This window comes from Cotesia glomerata, linkage group LG5 (assembly GCF_020080835.1).
Source record: "Cotesia glomerata isolate CgM1 linkage group LG5, MPM_Cglom_v2.3, whole genome shotgun sequence".
Lineage (NCBI taxonomy): Eukaryota > Metazoa > Arthropoda > Insecta > Hymenoptera > Braconidae > Cotesia > Cotesia glomerata.
In genome coordinates, this window is record NC_058162.1 from 26,656,538 (window position 1) to 26,677,839 (window position 21,302).

General features: G+C 25.1%; 1 protein-coding gene across 1 annotated transcript; it reads left to right on the plus strand.

Annotated features, from left to right (window-relative positions):
* The first annotated feature begins 765 nt into the window (after positions 1–765).
* On the plus strand, positions 766–20,885 carry LOC123266165. Its single transcript, XM_044730194.1, has 10 exons — positions 766–1,048; positions 1,877–2,216; positions 4,272–4,916; positions 5,683–5,950; positions 8,997–9,728; positions 12,776–12,838; positions 14,318–15,215; positions 16,061–16,077; positions 16,151–16,247; positions 20,082–20,885. The coding sequence occupies exons 2-10, from the start codon at positions 2,104–2,106 to the stop codon at positions 20,846–20,848; spliced, it is 3,600 nt and encodes a 1,199-aa protein (XP_044586129.1). The 5' UTR covers positions 766–1,048; positions 1,877–2,103; the 3' UTR covers positions 20,849–20,885.
* The last annotated feature ends 417 nt before the right edge of the window (positions 20,886–21,302 follow it).

Genomic DNA, 21,302 nt, shown 5'->3' on the forward strand with positions numbered 1-21,302 from the left:
AAAAATGCAATTGAAAAAAAAATTTTTCTACTATTAAATAAATTTTAAAAAATGTCAAATAAAATAAAGATAGGTAAAAAAAGAATTCAACTTAACTCAGCTGAAATTACTACGTATCATATTAATATTATAATTATTTTTTATAAGTATAGTAATAGAAAAAAATTCGAATTAATTCTAACAGAAGAAATATAATTTATAAAATTAGTAATTAATTGTTAAAGTAATTTTTTAAAATTTATTTGTAATAAAAAATCTAAAAAATAGACAAATGTCTGTAAATTTTAGTATAAATATATGAAAATTAATTTATCAAATAATTATTTTAATAATTTTTTTAACAAATAAATTATGTAAAAAAAATGATTTTTAAAAAAAATTAAAAATGCAATTTTTTTTTTAATTTTTCTATTAAATAAATAAACAAAAAATTCTAAAAATTTATAAATGTCGGCTAGCTTAATTTTCATAAATTAATTTATCAGACAATTAATTTTATAATTTTTTTAACAAATCAATTATGTAAAAAAAAAATTGATTTTAAAAAAAATTAAAAATGCAATTTTTTTTTTAATTTTTCTATTAAATAAATAAAAAAAAATTCTCAAAATTTTTAAATAAATTATGTAAAAAAATTTATTTTTAAACAAATTAAAAATGCAATTTTTTTTGAATGTTTCTATTCAATAAATTAAAAAAAAATGTCATAAGTATAAAGAAAAAAAAAATAAATAAAATATAGATAGTATATAGGTAAAAAAAAATTTCAACTTAACTCAGCTGTCCCCTTCTTACAAAATAGAGAATCTCCCCTCTTTTCTTCTTTCATTACAAGCAATGTGGCAGGCCAGGCAGCAGTAAGTCCAACCAGACAGCCCAGACAGAATAAAACGTTTAGTTAAAGCATATATCTCGTACCGCGTGGATTTCAGCGTCGGAGCAACTGGTCCACAGCACGCACAATTAAAATAATTTAATAAGGAATGTAATCTCTATGCACTCCTCTTGTTTGTTACCTGTCAGATGCACAAAATATCATCTTCTTATTGTAAGTAATTTATTATTCTTTTAACATATCAATATAAATTCATACTTACATATGTACTGTTATTTTCCAGTAGTATTAATTTATCTCTAAAAAATTCATAAAAAAAAATAAAAGATATTTTTTTAATAATTATTCTTAATATTCTTAATATTCTTCTTAAAAAAATTTTTTTTAATAATTTAAAATTTATTACTCACATCTGCGTGGCTCTTAACACATTCACACGCCGTTGATCTGTTCATTAATAAAAAAATTTATTTTTAAAAAAAAATAAATTTTAAGTCGCATTAAAAAAAAATGTAAATAAATTTTTGTATTTTTAGTTTGAAAAAAATTTTAATAAAAAATGTATTTTTAGAAATTTAAGGAGAAAAAAATTTTTATTTTAAGTTTCAAGTTCATTTAAGTGTAATATATAAAAAAAATTAACAATAAATGTATATTTATAGATTAGATACGTCATGATTATAAAAGCAAACAATAGATTCATTTGAGTAAATATAATTTAAAAATTGATATCTATTACGCGGTATTGTTTAATTTTTATATTATTAATGCAAATAATTTTTTATTATTTTTTTTCTCTTCTTTATAAAGAATATATAAAGATAATTGTTACATTTTATTGCGTAAATATTGGAGTGAGTAATTTAAAAAGAGTGTTTAGTACCTGAGAATATGATAAATAAAGTGATAATTATTGAGATAATAATTAACTACTTGTTAAATAATTACTGAGAATTAATTTATCTGTATGGTAAAACCGGATTAGTAATTTATTTATTTATTTATAATGATTAATCATGAATTATATTTTTTTTTTTTCAGATCAAGACGTTGTATTTTCCCTCCCGTAAAACAGGAATCAAATAATAAAACAAGCAGGCGCGCCAAAAAAATAAAAATCTGTAATCGATGGGTTGAGAAAGTTTTTTTTGTATTATTGTCCCTTAATCGGATCAATTAAAGTTTATTAAATAAAGTCGGATGAAGAAATACTTTGCCGTAAGTGGCAGAAGATTATCAACGACGTAGCTTACAGATGAATAGAGAAGATGTTGAAAGTTGTAGGAGCTTCGTGGCTGCAAACCCGCATTTCTACTTATATCATTGTTGCTGTTGCAATTATTGGTATAGGCGCTATTATTCTCAGTGAATTTGGGCAAAGGTATTATTTTAACTAATTTAATTTTTTTAAGTATTAGAAAAATTATTTAAAGATTATAAGCAAAAAAAAATATTTTTAAATTATTTTTTTAAGTAATATAAAAATTAATTTATTTAAATTTGAAGTCTTACTGGGGAGCAGTCACTACGTGACTGCTCAAAATTAAGGATTGTAAATGAGAAACTTTAGACTTGATTTTTTTATATATGACACTATACATAGTCTGGGTACTTTTTAAATAAATTTTAAAAATAATAGTGCTATCACAGGATCAATTACTAATTATTTAATGGACAAATGTCACGGAACAAATTTATAGAACCAACAAACTATTAAAAACTCCTCGAAAAACTTTAAATAAAAAATCGACTACTAAAAAATATATTAAACCAAAAGGCACTAATTCTTATGAAGACCTTTCTGATGATACCAAATTAAACTACAAAAATTCCTTTAAAAATAATAATATGCTCGTCGGAAAATTTTCCTTACTCTTGAAATTATTTAAATCATAAATGACTATCGCTGAAAAAATATCAAACTCAATTTACGATAAAGATATACCCGTTTAAAATTTTTCTTAGTCTCTTAATTATATAAATTAATTTTTGACAAATAACCACATTGACATGTACAAAACAAAATAAATAAATAAACAATTTTTGTTTATCGCGAAATTCTAATCTATTTATAACTACTTTGAAAAGTTATCATAATAAATTATCTATTTTATAAAAGGAAATGAAACATTTAAAATGCACTAATTCAAGTCTCTTTCCAATGATCCTAAATTTAATTTAAAATTCATTTTATTAGATATATACAATAATGAAAAAATCTATATTATTAAGGAAATAAGGAAAATTTTGTTTCCAGGATAGTCATATAATAAAATAATTTCATTCTCACCGATAGTCAATTTATTATGATAAGTAATGAGGCTGAATTCGAAAATGCTTTATCTCTATATAATTAAGCTATATAATTAAGAAATTACCTTGTATTTTGAGAACCATTGATATTTTTAAAGATATAAGCTCACCTCGACATTATATTCATCAAGATCTTTCATTTGAGTACTCACATCAATTTTTCATATATTTTATATACTTATATATATTATATATATCTATATATGAAAAATATATCAAAAATGCATGTGGGTACTCAAATGAAAGCTCTTGATGAGTGTAACACCGGGATGAGCTTATATCTTTAAAAATACCAATAATTAAGAAATGACCTTGTATCTTGTCAACTATAGACATTTTTAAAGATATAAGCTCATCTTGACATTACTCTCAACGAGACCTTTCATTTGAGTACCCACATCAATTTTTCATATATTTTATATATTTAGATATATATGTATATATGAAAAATATATCAAAAATGCATGTGGGTACTCAAATGAAAGCTCTTGACGAGTGTATCATCAGGATAAGCTTATTTCTTTAAAAATACCAATAATTAAGAAATGACCTTGTATCTTGCCAACTATTGATATTTTTAAAGATATAAACTCAACCCGACATTACTCTCATTGAGACCTTTCATTTGAGTACCCACATCAATTTTTCATATATTTTATATATTTATATATATTATATATATGTATATATGAAAAATATATCAAAAATGCATGTGGGTACTCAAATGAAAGCTCTTGATGAGTCTAACATCGGGATGAGCTTATATTTTTAAAAACGTCAATATTTAAGAAATTACAGTGCAATTTAATAAAAGTAATTATTTAATAAAGCAAAATTTTACTTTTTTTAGTTCACAAATCACTGCAGTCACGTAGTGACTGCAAGGTTGCTAGTTTTCTTGATTTTCTTAATTATATACAAATTAATGGAGATTTTGTTACAAGAAATAAACTTGTTGGAACTTTTAAACAATTTTATTTCTTCAGCTAAGAAATAAAATTTTCTAAAATTTCCAACAATTTAATTTTTTGTCACAAAAATGCCCTTATAATTTAACAAATAAATTTTCTTCTCTCACCGTAGATTCTTATTATTATTAAAAAATAAAAATAAATTTTTCTAGAGTCGAAAATGATGGAATATATTCAGCAAGAGTAATTTACAACCGTAAGAGTGGATACCGCGTAGATTTTTGGGGTCAAAACAACGAGCTGGCAAGCTTACCAATGGGCTCAGCGCGGGCGTACTTCAAGCACCGAACCCTCCAAACAGGCTGGTCGGTTCTAGAAATCGAAACATCACCGAGCTTTCCAGACGAGATCCAAGCCTATTCAGCAGGACTGCTAGAAGGTAGCTTGACGTGGCTCTTGATCCACCTTCATTGGTACAACACAATAGCCACCGTGTGTGTTGGAGATCGCAAAGCAATTTGCGACGTAGTCAGACAGCAGCTCCGTGATAACTCTGAGGTAGCTCGGAGCCACGCCAAGCTTCTTGGAGCTGAAGATCCATTCTGGCACATGGTCAGGCTGTTCTACGCTCAGCTGGATGGCTTGAAGGAAGGCTGGAACTATGAACTCACTAGGAATCAGCAAGAAGTTGAGATTCCCGACGAAGACTTTATCTGGTTGGCGATGGTCTCTGATTTGTCTAACTTTGGGCTTGATGATCCGCAGCACGCTGGCATTGGAGGAATTTTACTGAAAAATTTAACCAACCAGTCTGATGTTGAACCGCTTATTGCGCTTGTTCATAATACTGCAGCACCGTAAGTTTTATTTTTTATTTTTTTTTTTTTTTAATTATAATTAGTGATAATTATAAAAATAAAGTTTGCCGGCATTTAAAAATTAATTTATAATTTTTTTCTATTAAAAAAAATAATTTATAATTTTTTTTTTATTAAAAAAATTAGGTAATTCATAATTTTTTTTAGTATAAAATTATTGACAAAAATAAAAAAAAAATTTTTCTATTTGTAAAAAATTTCAAAAACTATACCTAAGTGCAACTATTTAAAAAATAATTTATTATTTTTTTTTTTTATTAAAAAAATTAATTTATAATTTTTTTTTTTATTAAAAACTGTATGTGCAATTTTCAAAAAATAATTTATTATTTTTTATTATTAAAATATTTAATTTATAATTTTTTTTTATCAAAAAAATTATTAAAAAAAATTTTTCTATTTGTAAAAAATTTCAAAAACTATAAATGCAATTTTTAAAAAATAATTTATAATTTTTTTTAATAAAAAATTATTGAAAAAAAAATTTTTATTTGTAAAAAACTATAATTGTAATTTTAAAAAAATATTTTTTAGTTCTAATTTAATAAATTAAGCAAAATCAAAAAAAAAAATAAAAAATTTCGGCTAACTTTATTATTATTTAATAATTTTATCGATTAAATAATAATAATTTTTTTATTCTTTTTATATCCGCTTTTCCGTCACAGGATTTCTGGTATTGTAATCTATTAATTTAAATTACTTATTAATTTAATTATATTAAAAAATAATTATTTTCTTACAGATACAGAAAAATGTTGAGAATGTTAAAAAAATATACTTTTGGTTACCATATCAATGGAGAAAAAAATTCCGAACGTGTGCCAACTCGCTCAATTGTCCTTTCATCTTATCCTGGTGCTTTATCTTCCCAAGATGAATATTATGGATTATATCAAGAAGACATTAAAAATTTAATGGTGCTTGCTGGTACTCCTTTAACGTTGTCTAAAGAATCTCAAGTTAATTTGGAAAGTAAAATATCTGATGATGATGTACATTCAAATAGACCTGTGAGTACATCAGTTAATTAATAATTTTATATCAAACGTTGATAGAAAAAAAATAGTTAATCTACATACTATAAGAATAAATGCAAAAAAAAAAATTTTTGCTTTATCAAAAAATGGCTTCTTGAATTGCACTGTACTTTTTTAATTATTGGCGTTTTTAAAGATATAAGCTCATCCCGATGTTACACTCATCAAGGGCTTTAATTTGAGCACCCACAGGCATTTTTGATATATTTTTCATATATCTATTTATATAATATATATAGATATACAAAATATATGAAAAATTGATCTGGGTACTCAAATGAAAGGTCTTTATGAGTGTAACATCAGGATGAGCTTATATCTTTAAAAATGTCAATAGTTCACAAGATACAAGGTCATTTCTTAATTATTGACATTTTTCAAGATATAAACTCATTTTGATGTTGTACTCATCAAGAGCTTTCATTTGAGTACCCACATGCATTTTTGATATATTTTCCATATATACATATATATAAATATATAAAATATATCAAAAATGCATGTGGGTACTCAAATGAAAGGTCTCGATGAGTGTAATATCGGGATGAGCTTACATCTTTAAAAATGTCAATAGTTCACAAGATACAAGGTCATTTCTTAATTATTGACATTTTTCAAGATATAAACTCATTTTGATGTTGTACTCATCAAGAGCTTTCATTTGAGTACCCACATGCATTTTTGATATATTTTCCATATATACATATATATATTACATATAAATATATAAAATATATCAAAAATGCATGTGGGTACTCAAATGAAAGGTCTCGATGAGTGTAATATCGGGATGAGCTTACATCTTTAAAAATATCAGTAGTTTACAAGATACAAGGTCATTTCTTAATTATTGACATTTTTCAAGATATAAACTCATTTTGATGTTGTACTCATCAAGAGCTTTCATTTGCGTACCCACATGCATTTTTGATATATTTTTTGATAAAATGAATTTCAATATCAATTAATCGCAATTTAACCCAGAAAAATTATTACACAAAAATAAATTCTCAATATTTTATGTTTATGTTTCTATAAATATTAATATTTGCATTGAACTATGTGTTTTCTATAAAAATGAAGTTGTTATTGCTGCCAATATTCAAATTTTAATTCAAATTATCCTAAGGAATTCGCATTTAACGCCCTCTAAGCATTTATTGTTTTACCGCTTAATTGATAAATTTTCCCCGGGAGAACGCCAATTAGTGAATTCTATTGTCTTTCGTTTTAATTAGTCTTCAATTGAGGTTGGTTTTTTAAGAGTTACTAGAAATTCAAATTGCGCGCATCCGCGCGCGCTCTAATCTTGAACCAATAAGGAATCAGGGTCCATGTTTTCGATACTAAGCTAACTTCATTCTACCATCAATTTTAGTATATAGGATTTATGTAAAAAATTGAATGTACTTTATATTTCTTATTAATTTTTTATATATATTATTGATATACTACATGATATAGATGAAAAATCATAAAAATAGAATTTGTTGAGCCTGTAACTTTTAACTATCAATAATACGAAAAATCTCACCTATACAATTTTGTTGCAAATTTGATATACTAAATTTTTTGTTCTATATCATCGATAGTTCAATTGAAAAAAGTGAAAAATAATAAAAACAAAACTTTGTAGGTCTGTAGCTTTTTTGTTATTGATTATACAAAAAAATTGTTAAGAACTTTGTTATAGAGCATCAAACGAACTACAAAATTGCTATTTAATTTTTTTTTCTATCTCCAATAGTTTGGCTGTTAAATGCAAAAAACGTAAAATTCTCAAAAAATTCAAATTTCAAAGATCCGTAAAAACTTAAATAATGACGATTGATTTATGACTCAATGAAATTTTTTCTCAGAAATTTAATGCTTAAAAAGGTCCAATCATTCATTTTATCAAAAAAAATTTTCTTCACAGCTTGCAGGGTAAAATACTGTTTAAGACCGTACTTTCCATGTTATTTATATGGGAAAACTTAAAGTTCGATGAAGGAGCTCTTAAAATTGAAATTAAGAGATGGCCTTTTGACAGAATTTTTATTTAGACATATCCTATCATATTTTGGGCTAAGAGTGAAAAAAAAAAAAATATCGTCTTTTTTTGGCACACCCTAATACATATATATAATATATATAAATATATAAAATATATGAAAAATTGATGTGGGTACTTAAATAAAAGGTCTCGATGAGTGTAACATCGGGATGAGCTTACATCTTTAAAAATATCAGTAGTTTACAAGATACAAGGTCATTTCTTAATTATTGACATTTTTCAAGATATAAACTCATTTTGATGTTGTTCTCATCAAGAGCTTTCATTTGAGTACCCACATGCATTTTTGATATATTTTCCATATATACATATATATAAATATATAAAATATATGAAAAATTGATGTGGGTACTCAAATGAAAGGTCTCGATGAGTGTAATATCGGGATGAGCTTACATCTTTAAAAATATCAGTAGTTTACAAGATACAAGGTCATTTCTTAATTATTGACATTTTTTCAAGATATAAACTCATTTTGATGTTACACTCATCAAGAGCTTTTATTTGAGTACCCACATGCATTTTTTATATATTTTTTATACATACATATATATAATACATATAAATATATAAAATATATGAAAAATTGATGTGGGTACTCAAATGAAAGGTCTTGATGAGTGTAATGTCAAGATGAGCTTATATCTTTAAAAATGTCAATAGTTCACGAGATACAAGGTCATTTCTTAATTATGTATCTATAGAGCATTTTTAAATGCAGCCTAAATACTTATCCTCATAAATGAACTTCTTATGTGTCAAATGAAGAGATTAAAAAATAAATTGAGTTAAAAAATTTATTTTTTAAAAAGTTATCGTGTTTGTCCCTCCATAAAAATTTAAAATCTTTTTTTTATGTTAAATCAGCAATGGATAAAATTTTTCTAAGATCATACATTAATTTCCTTTTTACTTTTGCTTTTTTATGTAATTATAATTAATATGTAAAATATATTTTTCCAGAACATTGTAATGACAGCGGCTAAAATAATGGCAGCTAACTGGTTAGCAACAGACGTTAATTCTTGGTCGCGGACAATCGCTCGAAGAGACGGATCAGAAAACACGCGTCAACTGCTTCAATGGGTGATTCTACGTCCGGCTGATTCATCAGTCTGGCTCGTTGAACAGCATCCTCTAATGACTCACACCATTGATTATTCAAATATTTTCCGAGAAAAGGGTTATCTATTTTGCGACGGCAATTCATTATTAAATCAAGAAAAAATTCTCATTAATACAGACAAAACTGAAATTAAAATTAATCCGGAGCAAGTTGTTGAAAATAATAATAGTGAAAATATTGATTTAAATGAGAAAAAAATTTCTGAGATTATTGAATCTAATTCAGAGGAATCGCAGGTTGGCCACGAAGAATATTTAAATTTGTTTTTTAAATCATTAAACTCAAGCATTCATTTTAAATTTATTGAAAAAGAATTACCTTTAATGATTGATACTATGACATTCCGCGGTGATCTTGAAACTACACCTACTGCAATTGGGGTAATTGATTCCAAAATAATGCTACTTAATGATCAAGGGTTGGTTGATTTTCAAGCTAACTCAGGGCCTCCTTGGTCTGCTGATCAAAAAAGTCCTTTTCAATGGTCCAAATCTTTCCCTAATATTTCGCACATTGGTCAGCCGGATAAATTTCAATTTTCTAGTATCAATCCACATTGGGCATGGAATTGATTAATTTTTATTAAATTAATACCTTATATTTGTAAAAATTTATCTGAAATTATTAGACTGGAAATTTTTAACAGGGAAATAACAAAATGACACTGGATATCATCCCAGATTATACTGAGTAAAAAAAAATTCAGATAGTTGCTAGTATAATCCAGATTACAATGAGTATCATCCAGATTACAATGAGTATAATCCAGATATCACGCAGTATAATCTGGGATGATAATCAATGTCATCTTTTTTTTTTTCTGTACAGTGAAAAAAATTATTTAAAATTTCATGGGTAAAAAATTAATAAAAAATTTTTTGTTTGTAATTTAAGCAATCATAAAAAATACAGTTTCAATATTAAAATTTTTTTAATTGTAGATGAAAATTATAAATTAAACTAATTGAATTGTAAATTACTTTCAAAACTGCGAATTCACCAAAAGGAATGTTTAATAAATTGTGTAATTTTTTTTAATGATTATTCATATGTAAGCTACGTTTAATCAATCTGATGCAATAAAGATATATATCCAGGATATTAGTTTATTTAATTTTTTAGATTAAAAATTTATTTATATCGCTATGAATAGATATATGACTACTGAAGTTGACAGACATTAGAAATGTTTTTAGAATTTTATAGCAATTAAATTATTATAAAAAAAATTTAATTAAAAAATTCCACATGTGAAAATTAATAAAAGTTACTATTGAAAATTTTTAGAATTTTTTTATTGTAATTGATTTGTTAAAAAAATATTTTAAATTAACTGCTGACGGCTAACTCCAGTATTATTAAAGTTAGCTGTCACTTGACCATATTTTTATTTTAACAAAAAGTTTTGTTCTGAAAAAGTATTTTTAAAAAATTGCATTTTTAATTTATTAAAATTTTTAAATGTCTATTTTTTTTTTATGCAGTAATTTATTTGTTAGAAAAATTATTAAATATCTACTAAATTAATTTTCATATGACTAGCTGTCTTAAAGTTTAAAAATTTTTAGAATTTTTTTTTTTATTGAAAAAATTGATACAAAAAAATAAAAAAAAATTTCATTTGTAAAAAAATTGAAAAACTTTAAAAGCAATTTTTAAAAAATATTTTTCTATTCTAATTCAATTATTGAAAAAAAAAACCAAAAAATTAAAAACGTCGGCTAACTTTACTATTATTACAAATTTTTAACTCTATAGGAAACTATTATGATCCTGAAGTTAACTGATATCCGAACAAAAACAGTTTCACTGTAAAAAAAAATCGCGCCAAGTCCACGTTCATAAGACTATTAAGAAAAAAAAATTTCTTATTGCTTTACAAAAAGATATAAAATAAAAAAAAATCCAAGTAACCGATATGATTGTATTTGATTTTCGGAAATTAAAAAAAATTTTATTGTAAATTTGAAAATTAAAAAAAAATTTTGGAACGTATTTAGTGTGCGTGGTTGCAAAATATTTTACTTTTAATGAAATTCGTAAAATCTATTTACTAGGACTTTAAAAAAATTGAAATACACAATGACGCACACCAAGTACGTTCCAAAATTTTTTTTTTAATTTTTAAATTTACAATAAAATTTTTTTTAATTTCCGAAAATCAAATACAATTATATCGGTTATTTGGATTTTTTAATTTTTTTATTTTATATATTTTTGTAAAGAAATAAGAAATTTTAGTAGTTACGGACAATGTCTCGGATAGCTTAACTGGTAGAGCCTTTGGCGCGTAACCAAACGATCCGGGTTCGAGTCCCGGTCTGGGCTGTCTGAATTATTTTTTCGGTTACCGAAAAATTCCTACTAAGGTCCCTCCTCCCCCCTTTATCCTTTATTTCCCCAGTTCCCAAATTTGTCTTTAATGACAAATTTAGCTATAAATTATGGTTTATGAACGTGGACTTGGCGCGATTTTTTTTACAGTGAACATCTGTTTTTGTTCGGATTTTAGTATTTTTTGTAATTATAATAAAAATTTACAATCCGTACCAACTTAAATCTCGCGTTGGCTGCATTTTTTATAGCAAACTATCCTTTTGAAGCTACAGTTTATGTAAAAACAATTCCAGCGCACCCTGGCGAATGTCGATGCAAGCTGTGGAATGTATTTTTTTAACTGTAGTTTCCCATCTATTGGAAGATTACCATGCATTCTCGAATTATTTAGTCTATGGCATGTCACTTTTTACATAGAAAAAAAGTCAGGATCGAAATTTTTGAGCTTGCTATAGTTTGTGCTGATAAAATTTTATAATTTCAAGTAGATTAATTATTATAATTGAATATAATTAATTAATATCAGTAAAATAAAGCATGAATTACTGTTATAACATAAAATTTAGGAACAAGAAATACCGGAGAATTAATAGTATATTACACACCTAGGGAAGTAAAGTAAGAAATGTCTCAGATCACATGTAATTGTTGTCCGAGGCGAAGCCGAGGTCAACAAACATGTGATCTGAGGCTTTCTTATTTACTTCCCGTGGAGTGTATACTATTTTTTTGTCCGACGAAGGCGGAAAGCGGCAACTTTGTTTAGCGCAGCGGGACGAAAGTTGCCACTTTCCGCCCGAGGGCAAAAAATAAAATTTTGTAACCTCAAAATACCGTTCTGCTTACAGTAAACACAGTCGGTAGTCTGGCGCTCCGTTTACAACGGATTTGAACGGAACTTGGCGCCAGATTCTACCAAATCTGTGAATCTGTCAATTTTTTTGATTTTTATGACTAAATTTTTATAAAAAATTTTTAATTAAATTAAAAAAAAAATACAAATTATTGATTTTTTTTTAAAAACAAAAATGTCAGACATGTCAGCTGATTTCAGTATTATCGACTATCGGTAAAGTTTGAAACTATAATAACCTTAAAATTAGTAACTGCATAATAATAATAATCACTGTACATAACATATATGTGTTTATGTTTATGATTTGACGAATTGCGGACAAGCAAAAATTTTGTAGATAAAAAAAAAACTAAATATAAGTTTAATTAATTAATTATTATTATTGTACTGTATTAATCTTAAGGTAAATAATTGTAAAAAAAAATAATGAGTGACACCACTTTGCCATTTGAATTAGTAATTTGCAAATCTGAAATAGATTATGAGGTAAGAGGGTTATGTTTTAATATGTTTTTAAATTAATTTTTTTATTGAAAAAAATGATGTCAAAAAATTTTTAAAAACTATAAAAAAATTTTTTTATTTATTGAAAATTAATTAAGTAGATATTTAAAAATTAAAACATTTTTTTTTACAAATAAATTATGGCAAAAAAAATATTGACAAGTAGAAATTAAAAGAAATTATAAATTCAATTTTTTTTAATTAATTTTTCATTAAAAATTTGTTAATTACAATTTAAAAAATTATCATGTGACTGTTAATTTTATAATTTTTTTATGAAAAAAATTAAAAGAAATTTGACGTAGAAAATTAAAAAAAAAGTGCAATTTTTTGGAAACTAATTTTTTTATTTAATGAAAATTAATTAAGTATATATTTATAAAGTTTTAAAATTTTTTTTACTAATAAATTATGGCAAAAAAATATTGACAAGTGGAAATTTTAATAAACTATAAATTCAATTTTTTAAAATTAATTTTTCATAAATTTGATGAATAAAATAAAAAAATTATTTGACTTAATTTTATAATTTTTTTATTGAAAAAAATTAAAAGAAATTTGACTTGTAGAAAATTAAAAAAAAAAAATGCAATTTTTTGAAAAATATTTTTTTATTTAATGAAAATTAATTAAGTAGATATTTAGAAATTAAAATTTTTTTTACAAATAAATTATGGCAAAAAAATATTGACAAGTAAAACTTAAAAAAAAATGTAAATTCAATTTTTTAAAATTAATTTTTTATAAAAAATTAAAAAATTATAATGTGACTTAATTTTATATTTTAAAATTATAAATCATTAATTTTTTTATTGAAAAAAATTAAAAGAAAATATTTGACATGTAGAAAATTATAAAAATTGTTAATTGCAGTTTTTAAAAAAAATATTTTTTTATTTAATGAAAATTAATTAAGTAGATATTTAGAAATTAAAATTTTTTTTACAAATAAATTATGGCAAAAAAATATTGACAAGTAAAACTTAAAAAAAAATGTAAATTCAATTTTTTAAAATTAATTTTTTATAAAAAATTAAAAAATTATAATGTGACTTAATTTTATATTTAAAAATTATAAATTATTAATTTTTTTATTGAAAAAAATTAAAAGAAAATATTTGACATGTAGAAAATTATAAAAATTGTTAATTGCAGTTTTTTAAAAAAATATTTTTTTATTTAATGAAAATTAATTAAGTAGATATTTAGAAATTAAAATTTTTTTTTACAAATAAATTATGGCAAAAAAATATTGACAAGTAAAACTTAAAAAAAAATGTAAATTCAATTTTTTAAAATTAATTTTTCATAACAAAATTATCATGTGATTGTTAATTTTATAATATTTTTATTGAAAAAAATTAAAATAAAAGATTTAAACGGTAGAAAATTATAAAAAATGTTAATTGCAATTAAAAAAAAATTTTTTTTTATTTTAAATTTTTATTAATTAATTTTCAGAATGAAAATGAGAACCCGATAGTGGATGATAACAACCGTCACGACTCGCTAGCCGAGCTGCCGATTGATATCGAAGAAATAAAAATAGAGGAGCCAGATTTTTCAACAATTTCCAAAAAAAAGCCTCGCAAGCGTAAAGCGAAAGCAGAGTTAAAGCCAAAATCGCGTCGGAAAGTTTCCCGAAGGAAGCCGAAGGCCGAGAACGAGCGACCTTACGCATGTACCACTTGTTCCAGCTCGTTCCGAGAAAAGTGGAGCCTGAACCGGCACATTAAGAACCACGAAGCTAAAACATTTATCTGCGACATATGTGCCGCAAAATTCGGGCGGAAGGGCCACCTGGAGGGCCACATGAAGATCCACACGGGCGAGAAGCCGTACGGCTGCTCAGTTTGTCCGGAGAAGTTCCGCAAGAGGACGACCTTGAACCAGCACATGAGGATCCACACTGGAGAGAAGCCCTTTCAGTGCGACGTTTGTTCAACCCGGTTCCGGCAAAAGGGCCAGGTGACAGTCCACATGCGGATCCACACCGGGGAAAAGCCCTACACTTGCAGTGTCTGTTCCGCCAAGTTCCGGGAACGGGGCACTTTGTCCAGCCACATGCTTGTTCACACCGGGGAAAAACCGTACGCTTGTCAGTTGTGTCCGATGAAGTTCCGGGAGAAGAATCATTTAAAGTCGCACATTCTTATCCACACTGGAGAAAAGCCGTACGGCTGCAATATCTGCTCCTCTAAATTTAGACAAAAGTGCACGCTTGTCAAACACCTGAGGATCCACAAAGGAGGAAAGCTTCACACTTGTTCTGTCTGTTCGACTATTTTTCCTAAAAAAGCTACGCTTGCTAAACACATGCTCACTCACACTCCCGATGAACTTTTGATGTTTGAGATGTAAAATTAGTTTTTGTATCTAAGTAGAATTTTTTATATTTTATTATTATGGTAATTGTAATAAATTTATTTATTAATGTTACTTTTTTTTTATTTTTGTATCTGAATAATTAGCAGAAATTATTAATTTAAAATTAGCTGTCAGCTGATCATTTTTTATTTTTTTTTTTTTTTTAATAAAAAAATTGATTTTTTATTTTTTACATCTCGAATTTTTTGACATAAAATTTTTGATAAATTTAAAAAAATTTTTTTTTTCATTTTTAAAATTATTTTTTGTATCTAAGAATTTTTTATATTTTATTATTTTGGTTATTATAATAAATTTATTTATTAATGTTACTTTTTTTTATTTTTATATCAGAATTATTAATTTAAAATTAGCTGTCGGCTGATCATTTTTTATTTTTTGTTAACAAAAAAATTATTTTTTAAAAATTGATTTTTAATTTTTTGACATATTTTTTTTGTTCCAAAAATTTTTAAAATATCTGAAAAATTTTTATAAAAAATTTTGAATTTTAAGAAAATATTATTTTACAATTTTAACAAAAATTGAATTTTTTATTTTTTTTTTAAATTTCTACTTGTCTGGAATTTTTTTATTTTTTTTTTATTTTATAATTGCAGATGACCCGTCGATAAAATGAAACACTTCTTCAGTATTATTAATGTATATAAGTGCGTGCAATGCAGTGTTTATGTCTGAGAATATCTAGAGCATTGATTGTAATAACTAAAAAATAGAAAAAAAAATTCTTGACGTTTTTATAAAATAGTAAAAAAGTAAATTAATAATTTTTAAAAATGGATAAAAATTATTCACTTGAAAAAATTATTGTTAAAGTTGAAAAAGATGAAGAGGTAAGGTTAAGTTTTTGAAATTATTTTTTTATTATTTATCTGAGAAATTAATAATAATAAACTTCTGTTTCAGGATTTTCAAGAGGATCAATCAATTTTTAATTATGAAGATTATAATTTCGGTGAAGATTATCCTGTAGATATTGAGGATATTAAATTAGAAAAACCTGGTAAGAATTTCAAACATTTTATTTACTTATTTTAGGCTCTGAAAATTTTTATAATTTTTTTTTATTGAAAAAATCATGACAAAAAAAAAATTTGACAAACCATAAGTGCAATTTTTTATGAATATTTTTTAGTTCTTATTTAATAAGAGAAAAAAAAATCAAAAAAATTCTATACTTTTAGGAATTGTAATTTTTTGTTTTATTAAATCTTTATTAATTTTTCAGAAAAAATAAAAAAATTTTCAAGTGTGCTAATTTGTGTCAAAAAAAAAAATTTTCAAATTTTATAAAATAAAGTTGAATTTTTTTTTAATTTCTAATTATATTTAAATATTCCAGATATTCCCGATGTTACACTCATCAAGAGCTTTCATTTGAGTATCCACATCAATTTTTCATATATTTATATATTTTATACATATTATAAATTTATACATATTTTATGTATATTATACATATATATAAAATATATAAATATATGGAAAATTGATGTGGGTTCTCAAATGAAAGGTCTTGATGAGTGTAACATCAGGATGAGCTTATATTTTCAAAAATGTCAACAGTTATCAAGATACCAGGTCATTTCTTAATTATTGACAATTTTCAAGATATAAACTCATTTTGATGTTACACTCATCAAGAGCTTTCATTTGAGTACCCACATGCATTTTCATATATTTTTCACACATACATATATATAAAATATATAAATATATGAAAAATTGATGTGGGTACTCAAATGAAAGGTCTTGATGAGTGTAACAGGAGGATGAGCTTATATCTTTAAAAATATCAATAGTTCAAAAGATATAAGGTCATTTCTTAATTATTGACAATTTTCAAGATATAAACTCATTTTGATGTTACACTCATCAAGAGCTTTCATTTGAATACCCACATGCATTTTCATATATTTTTCATATATACATTAGGGTGGCCCAAAAAAACCGACTATTTTTTTTTTTTGAGTCTCGAGTGAAAAAATGTTAGTTTTTGATGTTTTAAGAGCCCTCTCCAAAAGACAGCTCAAAAAAAAATTTTTACGAGGTCACTCCAAATTTTTTAAAATTTCAAAAATCGTCAAAAATCGAATTTTTTTTTTTTTTTAATTTTTTTTCTCGTAACGGTATAATTTTATAGACTAAAAAAAAAATGAGATTCTGAAAATTTCAGTTCAAAATTTAAATTTTGAAAGGTTGCTCATAATTTTTTTCAATTTATTAGTACATTAGTTTAGATTTTTTCGAGCGACCTTTTACTATTTAAATTAAAATTCCATGAATTTTTTTTTTTTTATTTAGTACCATAATCAATAAAAATACATCACGAGATGAACTAAAAATCAAGCACAATATAGAAAAAATAATTTTTTTTAATTTAATAATTTTATTTAATAAACTTCCAAGCGTGAATTCGAATCCCAAGCTGGTCTGAGAAACCAGCTTGGTTGAGATTTGACCCTTGCCGCGTAGGTTGAGATTTTTACAAACCAAAAAAACCCCACCGTACCACTCCCAACAGTTAAAGTCGGCGATGTGACTAATTAAAGAAAAATAAAAAAATTATGAGCGACCTTTCGAAATTTAAATTTTGAACTGAAATTTTCAGAATCTCATATCTTTTTAGTCTATAAAATTATACCGTAACGAGAAAAAAATTAAAAAGTTCGATTTTTGACGATTTTTGAAATTTTAAAAAATTTGGAGTGACCTCTGAAAAATTTTTTTTTAAGCTGTCTCTTGGAGAGGGCTCTTAAAACATCAAAAACTAACATTTTTTCACTCGAGACTAAAAAAAAAAAAATAGTCGGTTTTTTTGAGCCACCCTAATATACATATATATAAAATATATAAATATATGAAAAATTGATGTGGGTACTCAAATGAAAGGTCTTGATGAGTGTAACATAAGGATGATCTTATATCTTTAAAAATATCAATAGTTCACAAGATATAAGGTCATTTCTTAATTATTAACAATTTTCAAGATATAAACTCATTTTGATGTTACACTTATCAAGAGCTTTCATTTGAGTACCCACATGCATTTTCATATATTTTTCATATATACATATACATAAAATATATAAATATATGAAAAATTGATGTGGGTACTCAAATGAAAGGTCTTGATTAGTGTAACATCAGGATGAGTTTATATCTTTGAAAGTGTCAATCGCTATTAGGATAAAGAGTCATTTCTTAAATATTGACAATTTTCAAGATATAAACTCATTTTGATGTTACACTTATCAAGAGCTTTCATTTGAGTACCCACATGCATTTTCATATATTTTTCATATATACATATATATAAAATATATAAATATATGAAAAATTGATGTGGGTACTCAAATGAAAGGTTTTGATGAGTGTAACATAAGGATGATCTTATATCTTTAAAAATATCAATAGTTCACAAGATATAAGATCATTTCTTAATTATTAAAAATTTTCAAGATATAAACTCATTTTGATGTTACACTTATCAAGAGCTTTCATTTGAGTACCCACATGCATTTTCATATATTTTTCATATATACATATATATAAAATATATAAATATATGAAAAATTGATGTGGGTACTCAAATGAAAGGTTTTGATGAGTGTAACATAAGGATGATCTTATATCTTTAAAAATATCAATAGTTCACAAGATATAAGATCATTTCTTAATTATTAAAAATTTTCAAGATATAAACTCATTTTGATGTTACACTTATCAAGAGCTTTCATTTGAGTACCCACATGCATTTTCATATATTTTTCATATATACATATATATAAAATATATAAATATATGAAAAATTGATGTGGGTACTCAAATGAAAGGTTTTGATGAGTGTAACATAAGGATGATCTTATATCTTTAAAAATATCAATAGTTCACAAGATATAAGATCATTTCTTAATTATTAAAAATTTTCAAGATATAAACTCATTTTGATGTTACACTTATCAAGAGCTTTCATTTGAGTACCCACATGCATTTTCATATATTTTTCATATATACATATATATAAAATATATAAATATATGAAAAATTGATGTGGGTACTCAAATGAAAGGTTTTGATGAGTGTAACATAAGGATGATCTTATATCTTTAAAAATATCAATAGTTCACAAGATATAAGATCATTTCTTAATTATTAAAAATTTTCAAGATATAAACTCATTTTGATGTTACACTTATCAAGAGCTTTCATTTGAGTACCCACATGCATTTTCATATATTTTTCATATATACATATATATAAAATATATAAATATATGAAAAAATTGATGTGGGTACTCAAATGAAAGGTTTTGATGAGTGTAACATAAGGATGATCTTATATCTTTAAAAATATCAATAGTTCACAAGATATAAGATCATTTCTTAATTATTAAAAATTTTCAAGATATAAACTCATTTTGATGTTACACTTATCAAGAGCTTTCATTTGAGTACCCACATGCATTTTCATATATTTTTCATATATACATATATATAAAATATATAAATATATGAAAAATTGATGTGGGTACTCAAATGAAAGGTCTTGATGAGTGTAACATGAGGATGATCTTATATCTTTAAAAATATCAATAGTTCACAAGATATAAGGTCATTTCTTAATTATTGACATTTTTCCAGATATAAACTCATTTTTTAATTATTTATAGAGCATTTTCAAATGCAGTCTAAATATTTATCATCATAACTCCAGATCAAGACTTTTTTAACGATATCAAATTTAACTATAAGAACCCAATTTTATCATAAGACTGTCCTGGAAACAAAATTCCTGTTATTCTCTTAATAATATAGATCATATTTAAATATTACAGATGATTTTCAAGATGAACTAAAAGAATCAAAAGTCCAAATAAAAAGATCCAAAAAATACGAGTGTGATTATTGCAAGTATAAATTTTCTCATAAAAGCGCAATACTGGTTCACATCAACAAACATATGACGACAAAATACAGATGTGAGATCTGTTCAAAAAGTTACATCACAAAAGAGGGCCTGACCCTTCACACAGCTCGGCATACAGGCGACATGCCCTACGAGTGTGAAATTTGTGCTTCTAAATTCGGGGTCAAATTTACTTACGACAATCACATGCGAATCCACAACGGCGAAAAGCCCTTCGCTTGTAACGTTTGTCCCTCGAAGTTCCGCGAAAAAAGCCAGCTGGCCGTTCACCAGCGGATTCACTCAGGTGACAAGCCCTATACTTGTCACATTTGCTCAGCGAAGTTTCGTCACAATCCGAGCTTGAAGCGTCACATTAGAATTCACACCGGCGAGCGGCCTTTCAGTTGCGAAGAATGCTCCGCGAAATTCCGGGACCCTAGTTCGCTAAAGAGCCACAAGCTAGTTCACACTGGAGAAAAAAGAAAAAAAAAAAAAAAAAGAGAAAAACGGTATTCTTGTGAAATTTGCTCCTACAAATTTAGAGAAAATTACTTCTTGAAAATTCACATGCGCAGACATACTGGAGAGCGGCCTTTTGCTTGTCAAGTTTGTTCCTCGAAATTTAAAGTTAAGGGCTCGTTGAACAGGCACATGAAGACTCATCAGAAGAGATGTAAGGAACAAAATTTGTGACATCTGTTGAATGAAATTTTTGTTTTTTAAACCTTCAGAGATAAGGTAAAAGCGCCAATTATAAACAAGGGTCTAAATATTGACACCCTTAATTATTTTTAAATATATTTAGTAATCTGTAATAAGAATAACTATCATACAAATTTTTATTAAGTTCTAATTAATTAAAAAATTTAAAAAAAGTACTGTCAGTTAACATTAAATATTAATTATTAAAAAATAAAGTTAGCGCCAGTAAAAACCAGCTTACGAACGGTTATTTTCTTAACAACTTTGATTAGAAAAGCATTTTTTTTAAATGCCGAGTTTAAATTCATTTCTTCATCTAATAATATCATCCTTTTTTTTTTTAATTAACAATATATGAAAAATTAATAAAATTGAATAATCGAAATTAATTGTATGCTTTAAAATATTTAAATAATGGGTGTCAATAACTAGTTGATAATTTTTA

What these genes read in the sequence shown, in the direction of transcription:
- LOC123266165 (XM_044730194.1), top strand. Translation starts at nt 2,104, where the DNA reads ATGTTGAAAGTTGTAGGAGCTTCGTGGCTGCAAACCCGCATTTCTACT. An exon ending in CTCAGTGAATTTGGGCAAAG is followed by an intron (nt 2,217 to 4,271) that starts GTATTATTTTAA and finishes AAATTTTTCTAG; the next exon opens with AGTCGAAAATGATGGAATAT. An exon ending in TATTAAATTAGAAAAACCTG is followed by an intron (nt 16,248 to 20,081) that starts GTAAGAATTTCA and finishes TAAATATTACAG; the next exon opens with ATGATTTTCAAGATGAACTA.